The sequence below is a fragment of the Equus caballus genome, chromosome 1, assembly GCF_041296265.1.
Source record: "Equus caballus isolate H_3958 breed thoroughbred chromosome 1, TB-T2T, whole genome shotgun sequence".
Lineage (NCBI taxonomy): Eukaryota > Metazoa > Chordata > Mammalia > Perissodactyla > Equidae > Equus > Equus caballus.
In genome coordinates, this window is record NC_091684.1 from 151449193 (window position 1) to 151461759 (window position 12567).

General features: G+C 39.4%; 1 protein-coding gene across 2 annotated transcripts in view; it reads left to right on the forward strand.

Annotated features, from left to right (window-relative positions):
• MYO5C (myosin VC) overlaps nt 1–8219 on the forward strand; it is a 92368-nt gene extending 84149 nt beyond the window's left edge. For both annotated transcript variants that reach the window (XM_005603044.4, XM_070236418.1), the window contains exons 39-41: nt 4863–5037; nt 5545–5625; nt 6820–8219. In XM_005603044.4, the coding sequence (XP_005603101.2) occupies nt 4863–5037; nt 5545–5625; nt 6820–6972 (409 nt within the window). In that variant the 3' untranslated portion in view covers nt 6973–8219. The remainder of the gene's footprint in view (nt 1–4862; nt 5038–5544; nt 5626–6819) is intronic.
• The last annotated feature ends 4348 nt before the right edge of the window (nt 8220–12567 follow it).

Here is a 12567-nt window from a genome sequence, read left to right on the forward strand (position 1 = left end):
ATTCTTTTAACTTCCGCAGAATTTGTAGTGACATCCCCTCTTCCGTTCCTATTACGGTATGGTAACCTGTGTCTGCTCCTTTTTCCTTGGCCATTCTTGCTAGAGCTTATCAATTTTACTGATCTTTTCAAAGAATCAGTTTTTGCTTTCATTTCGTTTTTCTCTGTTTGTAAATTTAATTGATTTTTGTTATTGTCTCTGTTATTTCATTCCTTCTGCTTACTTTGGATTAATTTTGCTCTTTTTTCTTAAGAAATTACTGACTTTGAGACCTTTGTTTTCTAACATAGCGTTTAATGCTATAAATTTCTCTCTAAGAACTACTTTAACTCTGTCCCACAAATTTTTGATACGTTGTATTTTCGTTTTTGTTCAGTTTAAAATATTTTCTTATTTCCCTTGAGGATTACTCTTTGACCCATGGTTTACTTAGAAGTATGTTGCTTAATTTCCAAGTGTTTAGAGACTTTCTTCTTAGCTTTCTGTTATTGATTTTTCGTTTAATTCCATTATGGTCAAAAAACATACTTTTCGGTCAAACTCTTAGAAGTAGAAGGTAGAATGGTGGTTGCCTGGGGCTGAGGAGAGAGAGAAAGGGGGAATTGTTGTTCAATGGATATAGAGTTTCAGTTTTGCAAGATGAAAATTTCTGGGGATCTATTGTACAACCTGGTGCATATAGTTAACACTAGTGTACTCTACACTTAAAAATGGTTAAGATAGTAAATTTTATGTTTTCTACCACAATAAAAAAATATCTCAAGGTATGTAGAGGTTGAACTATACGATAAATCATGATACTAGAGTCACCAACCCTCCCACTTTGCCTGAGACTTTTCCAGGTTTATTTTTAAAATAAAAACTCCTAAATATTTTTACATTACATCCTTTTACTTTTACCCTACCTGTATCATATTTGAAGTGAGTTTCTTGTAGGCAGCATATATTTGGATCCTGGGGGCTTTTTTTTCCTTTGGGTCTTTGTGGTTGTTTTTTGTCCAATCTGACCATCTATGCTTCTTAATTGGGGTGTTTAGACCAGTTTAATTTAATGTAATTATTGATAGATTTAAGTCTACCATTTTATTATTTTTCTATTTGTTCCTTCTGGGTTTTATTTCTCTGATTTCCTTTTCTGCCTCCTTTTGGGTTCTTTGAACATCTTTTGGTACCCCTTTTTAATTTACCTATTGTGTTTTCACTATATACATTTAATATTGTTTTTAGAGGTCACTCTAGGGATTACATGTAAGTCTGCATACTTAACTTTTCAGTCTATTTAGAATCAATGTCTAACAATATCAGTCAAGCGGAAAGTAGAAACCTTACCATCATATAGGCCCTTTTGCCCTCTCCACTTTATGTCAGAGTTGTTTTATGTATTATATCTACATACATCAAAAACTCTACCAATGTTATAATTTTTGTTTTAAACCATCCAACACATCTTAATGAACAGTAGGAGAATAATCTATTACATTTACACAGATATTTACCATTTCTGTTGTTCCTTCTTCATTCCTAATGTTTCAAGTACCATTTTTTTCCCCACATTTCATTTTGACACCATTTCCCTTCTTCCTGAAGAAATTCTTTCAGTAGACCTTTTAGAGCAGGTTCGCTGTCAATACATTCTCTTAGTTTTCTTTATTTGAAAATGTCTTCATCTCACCTTCATTCCTGAAGTATGTTTTTTGCAGATGTAGAATTTTGGGTTGACAGTCCTTTTTTTTGGTCACTTGAAAAGTGTTTCACTTTATTCTGGCTTCCACGGTTTCTGATGAGAAATGCAGTCATTTGAATTATTGTTTCCCTACAAGTAATGCCTAGTTTTTCTCTGACTGCTTCCAAGGTTTTTTTTCTTTGTGTTTACTTTTTCACGGATTGGTGATGATGGGTCTGGGTGTGGATTTCTTTGGGCTTAACCTCTTTGAGATTGCCTAAGCTTCTTGAATCTGCAGGTTTGTGCATTTTACCAAATATGGGACATTTTCAGCCACTATTTCTTCAAATATTTTTCTGCACCGTACTTTCTTTTTTCCTTCTAGAACTTCAGTGACACATATGTTAGACCTTTCATTATTGTTCCCTGGGTCCCTGAAGTTCTGTTCATGTGGTTCAGGTTTTTTCCCCATGCTCTTCAGATTGGATAATCTCTGTTGGTCCCTTTAAGTTCACTGACTCTTTCTTCTGCCATTTCTATTCTGCAGTTGAGCCCACTCAGTGAGTTCTTTTATTTCTGTTATTGTACTTTTCGGTTCTAAAATTTTCATTTGTTTTTTCTTTATATCTTCTACTTCTTTTCTGAGACTTCTATCTTTGCATTTATTTCAAGATAGTTTGTCTTTACTTTTTGGAGCATTTTCATGATAGCTTCTTTAAAGTCACTGTCAGATAACTCCAGCATCTGTGCCATCTCAGAGCTGACACCTATTGATTGTCTTGTTTAATGCAAGTTGAGATTTTCCTGGTTCTTGAGCTGCCAAATAATTTTGAATTGTGTCCTGCACACTTTTAATATTATACTGTGAGACTCTGCGTCTTTGAATCCTGTGGAGAATGTTGACGTTTTTATCAGATAATCAACCCACTTGGGTTCAGGCTGCAAGTTCTATGGGGCTTGAATGTGAGAAAATGAAGAAAAAGAAAGAAAAAAGAGAAAAATGAAAAATGGGGGATTTCCACCCTCCCTCTGAGCATGAGGACACCCTTTTCAGCATCTAAAGCCAGAACCAGAGGGCTCCTCCTGGAGCTCTTTGTCAGTATCAGTGCCCACTACTGAGTTCAGGCTGCTTTGAGTTCAAGCCAATGAATAGCGGAGTGAAAAAACTGGTAAACTACCAATTTGAAGACAATTCAAATTTTGGTCTTCTTCCCCAATCCACCTGCTACTATTTTTTTCAAAGTCCTCAAAAATCTGCTCCATGCATTCTGTCAAGGTTTTATAGCTACATTCAGTAGGAGAGACGAAGTGGAGTGTGCTTACTCCATCTTAGCAAGAACCAGACCGCCACCACAGATTTTTGAGCAGGAGAATTAACATGCTCACAATTCAGGTTTAGAAAGAACTGTGGCAGGATTGAATAGAATGGATTAGAAGGGGTGAGATGGGAGGCCCATTAGATAGGAAGCTCTATTATATTGTAAACTAAAAGTAATAACTCAAGGGGCTGGCCCCCTGGCCGAGTGGTTAAGTTCGCGCGCTCTGCTGCAGGTGGCCCAGTGTTTTGTCGGTTCGAATCCTGGGCACGGACATGGCACTGCTCATCAAACCACGCTGAGGCAGCGTCCCACATGCCACAACTAGAAGGACCCACAACGAAGAATATACAACTATGTACTGGGGGGCTTTGGGGAGAAAAAGGAAAAAAATAAAATCTTTAAAAATAATAATAATAATAATAACTCAAACCAGTGTGACAGCTGTGACAATGCAAAAAAAGGGGGGGAACCAGTGCAGGGGATGTTATCTCACAGTCATTACATCCCTATGGGATACATTAATTCACCATTATTGTCCCAATTTTATAGCCAAAGAGAAGAGCCCTATGGGGAGCTGCTAATCTTGGAAGGTCAGAGCTGGAACTGACCTTAGAGTTCACCTCGTTCAACGCTCAATTTTTTTTTAAACGGCTTCATTGATATACAATTTACATACCATAAAGTTTACCCATTTAAAGTGTGTAGTTCAATGGTTTTTGGTATATTTATAGAGTTGTACAACTATCACCATTATGTAATTTTAGAATATTTTCATCACACCAAAAAGAAACCTTATACGCATTAGCTCATTAACAGCCGCTCTTATCTGCTACCCACATCCCCTCTCCTCAGCCCTCTCCTCCTCAGCTTAGGCAACCATGAATATATTTTCTTTCTCTATAGATTTGCCTGTTCTGGACTTTGTTTTATAAATGGAATCATAAAGCATATTGTCCTTCGTGACTGGCATTTTTTGCTCAGCATGATGTTTTCACAGTTCATTGGTGCTGCAGCTTGTATCAATACCTCATTCCTTTTATTGCGGAATAAGATCCCAGTGTATGGTTCTTCCACAATTTGTTTACCCATTCATCAGTTGGCAGTCATTTAGGTTGTTTCCATTTTTTGGCTATTGTGAATAATGCTGCTATGAACATTTGTGTACAGGTTTTTGTGTGGACATTTTTCCGTTCTCTTGAGTATATATCTAGGAGTGGAGTTGCTAGGTCATGTGGTAACTCTATGTTTAACATTTTGAGAAACTGCCACACTGTTTTCCTTAGCAGCTGTTCCATTTTGCATTCCCACTAGCAATGTCTGAGGGTTCTCAACATTCTCCTCTACCCAGAGAGGGTGAGGAGCTTTCCAGGCTTACACAGTAGATTGGTGGGACTAAAACCCATGCCTATTAACTCATAAAGCTATGATAATTAGTGACAGAAACAAGAATAAAAACCTCAGTGGACTTAAAGTCTTCTACCAAGTGAAAAATTTCTGCCAATGTAGGAAAAGATCAAACAATTTTTATACCACTGTAAGTCTTCTCTTCAAATATCACTGTGACTTTGTCCTTTCATAGATTTTCAAAACTCTATTTCTAAATTATTGCAGCCCCTCTTCTTTGCTCGGATTTCCCCCGAAGTTTATAGCTGTTACGGCCCCTGCCCTAGACGGTCATGGTCATTAGAACCGTGACTCCTGAGAGCTGATCGCCTGGTCCAAGCCCCTCAAGTTATGGATGAGGAAACTGCTGGACTGTGGTCCTGAGGCTCCCGGTGAACTCTGGGACCCTCAGGACACACTGCGGGATTTGGCACCCTCCCCTAAAGTGTTATAAATGGATCACCCCCTATTCTATGCTCCTCTGGCTTTTACTGCAGGTGCAACATCAGCTACTTAGAAGAATGGCTTAAAGATAAGAATTTGCAGAACAGCTTGGCCAAGGAAACCTTGGAACCGCTCTCTCAGGCAGCCTGGTTGCTTCAGGTCAAGAAGACTACAGACAGCGATGCCAAGGAGATCTATGAACGCTGTACCTCACTGTCTGCTGTGCAGGTGACCAGGCTTGTTGAGTGTCTCCCTGATCTTTGCTGACAGATTGTATAATTGATGTCGCCTTTTCTGACAGCCAGCTGTGGGGTACATCTGAGTCTCTGTGTGCCCTGTGGGGAGCATACATCTCTCTCACGGCCCACCTTCTTATCTGATAAGCATTTATTAAACACTAACTCAAGGCCTTGAAAACACCAAAGTGCAGATAACTCATTCCCTGCCCGCTAAACTCACAGATGTGTACGTGTGTGGGGTGGGAAGGGGGCGGGGAGGAGGCTGAGGGCCAAGAATTGTCTTTCTGTCATCTAATTAGGTGATTTGTCTTTGCTCCCTTCTGCGCTCTTTTCACCTCGTCATCTCGTTTCTTGGAAATAAATAACACATGGTTCCTAGAGCCAAATTACAGTATAAAAGAACAGCCTGTGGTTCCCAACTCTTCCCAAATCACCATTATTTCATGAAGCGTTGTCATTTTTCATTGTCTAACAGCATCTTATGTACTGTTCACAGATCATAAAGATCCTTAATTCATACACACCTATAGATGACTTCGAGAAAAGAGTGACTCCATCCTTTGTTCGCAAAGTACAGGTGAGATCCTTAAGGATGTGCCTTTTAATTTTTAGTATAAGAAACTGAAATGTAATTAACATTATAGAAACCCAGGATTGAAGTGTATTTGCCAAACATGCAAACAAAAGACATCCGACTCAAAAGCAGCAGGAATTTTCCCCGTCAGATCCCCCAGTTTTCAGAATCCATTTTAGCCCTGCTGGGAGGGGAATGAAAACACCAAGAGCATGACACACATGCTCTGTTCGTCAGCATGGCTTGTTTCTTATCAGGCTCCGAGGACCCTGCAAGTGAGCCTGGGCTGAATGGAAACAGGGACCCATGTGCCCATTTTTCTTATTTTACTCCCTAAAGTTTCTTCCCCAATGAACTAAGGCAGCAGCTCTCAAAGTTTGGTTCAAGGGTCCCTGGGTGTCCTTGAGACCCTTTCAAGGGGTCTGCAAAGTCTTCCTTTTTCCAAATATGTATCTGTGTAAGGTAGACGTTTCTTCACATACTTCAGTCAAAGTAACGTATCTCAACAGGTTGAATGCAGAAGCAGAGACGAGATCCCACCTGTCTTGTATTGTCAGACATTTAAAAGATTTACAAAAATATGAAAAAATACCACTTCTCACTAATTTTTTTTGTTTTCAAAAACATAGTTATTTTTCAATAAAAATATGTTAATGTGTATTGGGTTTATTTTTTTGAATTAATAAATCTTTTAAATTATTGTTTTAATTATTAATATGGTAAATATCAATAATTATACCCATATACACAAAAGCTCTTGAGGTGCTCAGTAATTTTTAAGAGTACAAAGGGGTCCTAAGATCAAAAAAGTTTACAAACTACTGAACTAAAAAGAAAGGTGAGTGCAATAAAAATTTAATATTTGAGATCTACTCCTGTTTGGGCTTAGAATTATGCCATGAGAATAGATAAGAATGGAAAACAGATCCATTTACAGTCAGTCCATCCTGTGGGAAATTAACTTCTGAAGTGAAAGAGGAGGTAAGTATCCGTGAGAGCTGATCTGGAAGTCCTGGATAGACCATTCCACCTTGGACATGTGCTGTTAAGAAGCCCTTTTGTGTTTTCTCTCACATGATTTTGAAAGTAGTTTTTCACTGGAGATGAGTTGTGTTTTCCTTGCTCTTAACTTCCAGATAGCAATAAAGTGCAGTGCGCTGGTTTCCTGATTCATTTTCCCTCTGGTTCTAATTTCAGGCTCTCCTAAATAGTCGGGAGGATTCCTCGCAGCTGATGTTGGATACCAAATATCTCTTTCAAGTCACGTTTCCTTTTACTCCCTCTCCACATGCTCTGGAAATGATCCAGATCCCCAGCAGTTTCAAACTGGGCTTTCTCAATAGATTATAGCAGAAGAAAAGAGAGTAAAAGCACTTTTCCCTCGAAAGCTGACTGAAGGGCAAATACAAGGGATGTGATTTATTAATTGGAACTAGAAATGTTTTGGAATGTGATTTAAGGAAGAAAATAAGAATTTTCCCACATGGGCCACATCTTCTCTCACTCACAATGATGGTGCTGCCGCCGAAACTGTCATTTTGTAAGAATTAACACACACCAGTTGTGGTTGGAAACACCATGTCTAGCTTTGGACTCTCAGCTGGCTTTTACTAGAATTGCTGGAAGACTCATATTTTCTTCCAGGTGCCTTTTGTCTAGATCTATCTTGTGACAGGGCTGCAGCCAGAGGGAGCAAGATCTGGGGACACAGTGTCTCCCAAGGTTTCTAAGGTTCATGTGAAACCCAGGTACACGTATGAAGCCACAACTGGGTTCCAGGGCTGAGTCGGCCAGAGAATAATCCCATTTGGCCATGATGGCCTGTCAAAAGTCCTTTTACCCAAGCCTGCTTGGGGGGGCCTGGTGTTTCACTCTCTTTTTGCTAAAAATGCTCCTGCATAAAAAAATATTTATTTCAGACCCCTCTTATTTTTAAGAGAATATTCAATCTGAAATGAATCATATGAAGTATTTTTATGTATATATCTATTTAAAACTAATATATTATTAAAGCTTAATTGCCATGCCATTTATCATCTCCTCCAAAAGAACATTCCTTTAAATTTTATCTGCCAACATATTTGCCATAATTTTTCATTGTTTAATATCTTTCCTATAATAACTTTTAAAAACTGTTTAAAAAGGCAACCTAAGTGATTTTCTCTATCTTATCAACATTCAAATATATTTTAAATTTTTCTCATAAAAATAAGTGAAGAATTCTATCAATTCTTCCTTTTGAGAAACCTACGTTTCCCAAGTTTTATGGGAACGACTGTATTCCTTGTCCTTTCAGAGCATTTGATAAGCAGTTCTAGCCTGTGGCCTGGGGATCCAGCTCTTTTCGTCAGCACGTCGAGAATCCAGTCACGCTTCTGTTTCTGACTGTCACAGGCAATGGCTGTGGTTCTATAACACAGATGTATATCTTAGGAGTGGAAATAATACATGACTGTAAAGCAACATCACCCTACTAATGTGTAATCATGTCTTTTCATATTGCAAATGATTTAATTTAGTTCATTTAGATACACTGTATATGAAGAAATGCAAAATAGAACTTTGTAATATTTTAATCAATAAAATAAATTACCAAATGAATTGGGTCAGGTTCTTTTCATTGCTAGAAGATTACGTTTTTCTTAATGCACAAGTTTTATGCTTCGCTTTAAGGGTCATACTTAAAGATGCTGGAATCTTTATAGATTCATAATATCTCATTAAAAGGATATAAACATTTTTAGAGAGGAAGTAAATATGTCTAAGTCCTGGCTCAGGCTGTGTCTCCGTGGGGCTCCCAGACTGTGCCAGAAGGAGGGCTATGTGGCCGGGAGCTGGCTGGGTTTCTGGTCCACACCCGTGGCCTCCCTTCTTCCTGCCCCTCGCAGGACCTTCCCTACGCCATGAGAGGCCCATCACCTTTCATTTCCAGCCCCTTAACGCAGGGTCTGGCCTGTTTTACAGCACTTACCCTGCGCTATAAGCCAGCCGCGTTGCCCGTTTCTCTGCTGGCCTGTGAGCTCCTGGAGAGCAGGTCGTCATCCTCCTCCCCACGTTGGTCATGATGCTGGCGAGATAGGAGAGAACTGCAGGAGCAAAGGCCTGTTGGAGGTGGCAGGGTTCAGAGTGTGCAGCAGGGCGGGGGTGTGCTGGTCAGCCTTGGGAAGCAGCAGATCTTGTTAGGGGACAAGACAAGGGGACCTGCAGAGACCGAGAAATTTATGCACGGAGAAGGGAGGAGAGGGAGGCGCTCACTCCACAGTCTTGATCAGTTCTACAAAGCTGAAGTTGGGAAGGTAGCACTGGTGGGATGGGGGCTGTGAGGAGGCCGGAGGTGCTGATGACGTTCAGTCACAGGGGAAAGTCAGGGTCAAACCTGCTGACCTCTGCCTCCCGCAGAGGGCAGAGAACTGGACCAGAGAAACGAGTCAGCAGGGATTCTGAGGGCAGCGTGGATGGGCAGAAGGTTCCAAGGTGAATGAATGATGCAAAGGGCAGTGAGTGCCCCAGCAGTGAACACGCAACTGCAGGTGGGAGGGACGGAGCCGCTGAGCTGTGATGCCACATAAGGAGATTAGATGTGTTGGTCGCTTTTACACCTTCGAACAGCAGCTCTGACTTCTCGCCTTCCTGCTGATTGGGTTGACTCTCTGGAAGGTATGTACGTGTTAACATTAAATTAGAATACTCAGGCTTGCTTAAATGCTCAGAAAAGTGTCCTGATATGTACATACCAAGGTGTTAACCATGGTATTTGTGTGTGATGGGAGCACCTGTGGGGCATGGTGCTGGTTAATCTGTACGTTCTAATTTTTCTACCATTCACATGCATTTGTTTTGAAATAAGGTGTTTTCTTTTTTTAAATATATTTAGTATTGGCATCAGTGGAAAAATTAGGCATCTTTACAATCATTTAATCAATTTTAAAAATTGATCCAGGTGGCACTTTACATGTCAACATAAGCCTTGCAGTGCAGCTTAAGGAATAGAAAGAAGTCTGACACTGAACACTCTATAGTCATAGTCTGTGAGATACATCCACATTGTCATGTGTATTGGTAGTTTATTTTTTATTGCATGAAATCATGATTTATTTATCTAGTCTACTATTGGTAAACATCTGGGTTTTTCTAGTTTGGGGCTATTATGAATAAAGCTGCTAAGACATTCTTATTCATGGTTTTCTTGAGGATATAAGCATTCTTTTCTGTTGAGTATATATCCAGGAGAAGAATTGCCAGCTCACAGATTATATGTATGTTTAGCTTTAGTAGGTCCTGTCAACCGTTTTCCAAAGTGGTTGTACCAATTTATACTCCCACCAGCAGGAAAGAGATCCGGTTCTCCACGTCCTCGCCCACACTTCAGATTGTGAGTCCTTTTAATTTTAGGTCTTTTGGTGAGTAAGTAGTGGTATCACAGTGTGACTTTAATTTGCATTCCTTTGATGACTAATGATTTGAACACCTCTTTACATGTTTATTGACCATATGAATATCTGCATTTGTGAAGTATGTTCAAGTCTTTTGCCCATTTTAAAAATAAGTTTTATTAAGATATAATGTACATAAAACTCACCATTTTAAAGCATACATTTCAGTGGTTTTTAGTATATTCACAAGGATGTGCATTATTTAATTTCAGAGCATTTCCATCACCCCAAAAAGAAACCCCATACCCAGTAAGCAGTCACTCCCAATTCCCCCCTCCCTACACCCCCTGGCAACCTCTAATCTACTTTCTGTCTCTATGGATTTCCTATCCCGGACATTTCATATGAATGAAATCACAGTGTGTGGCCTTTTGTGTCTGGCTTATTTTACTTAGCATAATGTTTTCAAGGTCTGTCCATGTTGGAGCATGTGTCAGTACTCTATTCTTTTTTATTGCCAAATAACAGTCCACTGTATGGATATACCACATTTTGTTTATCCATTCATCAGTTGATGGACATTTGAACTGTTTCCACTTTTTGGCTTAAACGCTGCTAAAAATGCTTAAATGCTGCTTAAAGCATTCATATATATGTGAACATACATTTTCAATTATCTTGGGTTATACATCTAGGAGTCGATTTGCTGGGTCAGATGGTAACAACTCTGTTTAACTTCTTGAGTAACTGCCAACTTGTTTTCCACAGCGACTGCGCCATTTTACATTCCCACCAGCAAAGGATGAGGGTTCTTTTGCCCATTTTTAATTGGCTCAATGAAGCAGTATTTTAAAAGTAAAAACTGGAGATTCCCTATATATCCAACAATAGGACATTGGTTTAATAAATCATGATACCGCATAGTAGAGAATAATACTGAAGCTATTACCAAAAAACAGATCTATAAGGAGTAATAGAATAAGTTAGGTGAAAAAAGCAAGTTCCTAACAGCCCCATTTGTATAAATAACAAAGCTTTATCTGTGGTGTCAGAAAAGTCTAGAAGAATATGCACCAAACTAAATAAGAGGAGTGAAGGCCAGGCAGGTGATGGGGATTTCCCTTTAGAATTTCTATCTTTGTCGCTGACTCTTTTAAAAATAAATATGGGGGGGTTGTAATTTTCAAACTATATATTTAGGTGAAATAGACTTCAAAGAAATGTTGTGCTTGGCATAGGGTTGAGGAAGATTTGAGAAGTTCTATGAACTCCTACTGCAGAGCAACCATGTCAAAACTTGTTAAAATGGGGCATTTTTACCTTTTTCTTATCAAAATGCTCAGAGAAGCATCGGCTGTAGTTGTGAAAAGTTCCCTCACCGTGACAGTAAGGACAATAGAATGTACTAAAGTTAAATTTATCTCATGATAAAATACTAAATGGAAAAACATCAGGATATAAAAATATAAACAGTGTACATGAACGTATAACCCCAATGGTCCAGAAAAATCTGTCCTTGCGTTCACCAAAATGTGGAAAGGCTAGCGGGATTATAGGTAATTGTTTTCTTCCTTATATCTTTTTGATTTTTCCAAACTTTCTACAATGACCATGTATAACATTTATAGCTTTAAAATACTATCATCTTTCAAAGTTAGTTTGTGGCTTGCCCGTGTTTAACCAACTAGATCTAAAATGCTATCCTATATGTATGATTGAAAGTTGAAGCGACTCAAAACTTGTGGTCTCCATTAAAAAATGGTGTTTTCCAAGAATATGCAATGATGTGAAGACGAAAACACTATTAGGCAAAAAATGAAAGTTCAAAATTGTATATGACACATAATTTCAATTTTTTAAAAGGTCTACACATGTGCATATGAAGACATTAGAAGAAAATATAAATGCTAACAGAGGGCAGTTATTTGTTGCTATAGGGCTTGTAGGTGATCAGTTTTCCTTCTTGTCCTTCAGTTTCCAATTATTTATAATGAATGTGTGCAGATTTTATCATTTGAAAAAAGTAGAATTCAGTCTGGGAAGGAAAACATTGTCTCTGTTCAGATTTGGAGTGTCGGCCATCTCTTCTACTTCTCTTTTTCTTGATCTCCCACAACCCCTAGCCATCCTTCTATTCCTTCTCCACTTGGTCCCCGGGGTTCCTCTCGCCTTCTACTCCTGCAGCGGCTGCTCAGTCCAGAGCTCTTTGCCTCTTTCCCAGAACATAACAACAATCTCTCAACCGAGTTGATGCTCCTGCGGCACACTCTCTCTCTGACCCACTTCCGGAAGCACAAATGCTGGAATAATCCTCTTGAATACCCATGCCTCACCTTCCTAATGCTATTACTTGGAGTCCTCAGCACGACCTAAGGACTGGCCGCCTTGACAGGCTTGGGCATTGAGGGGCGACATCACAGAGCCCCCACAGAGGGCCAGGCTCTGAGGGGAGGCCCTTTCGTGTTCTTTCACTCACTTGTTGTGACAAAGCAGAGCAGCTTGATTGTGCTAGCACCACAAGCAAGGGTTGTGGAGTTTCACTACACACAGATTCAGGCTCCACTGCTGACCT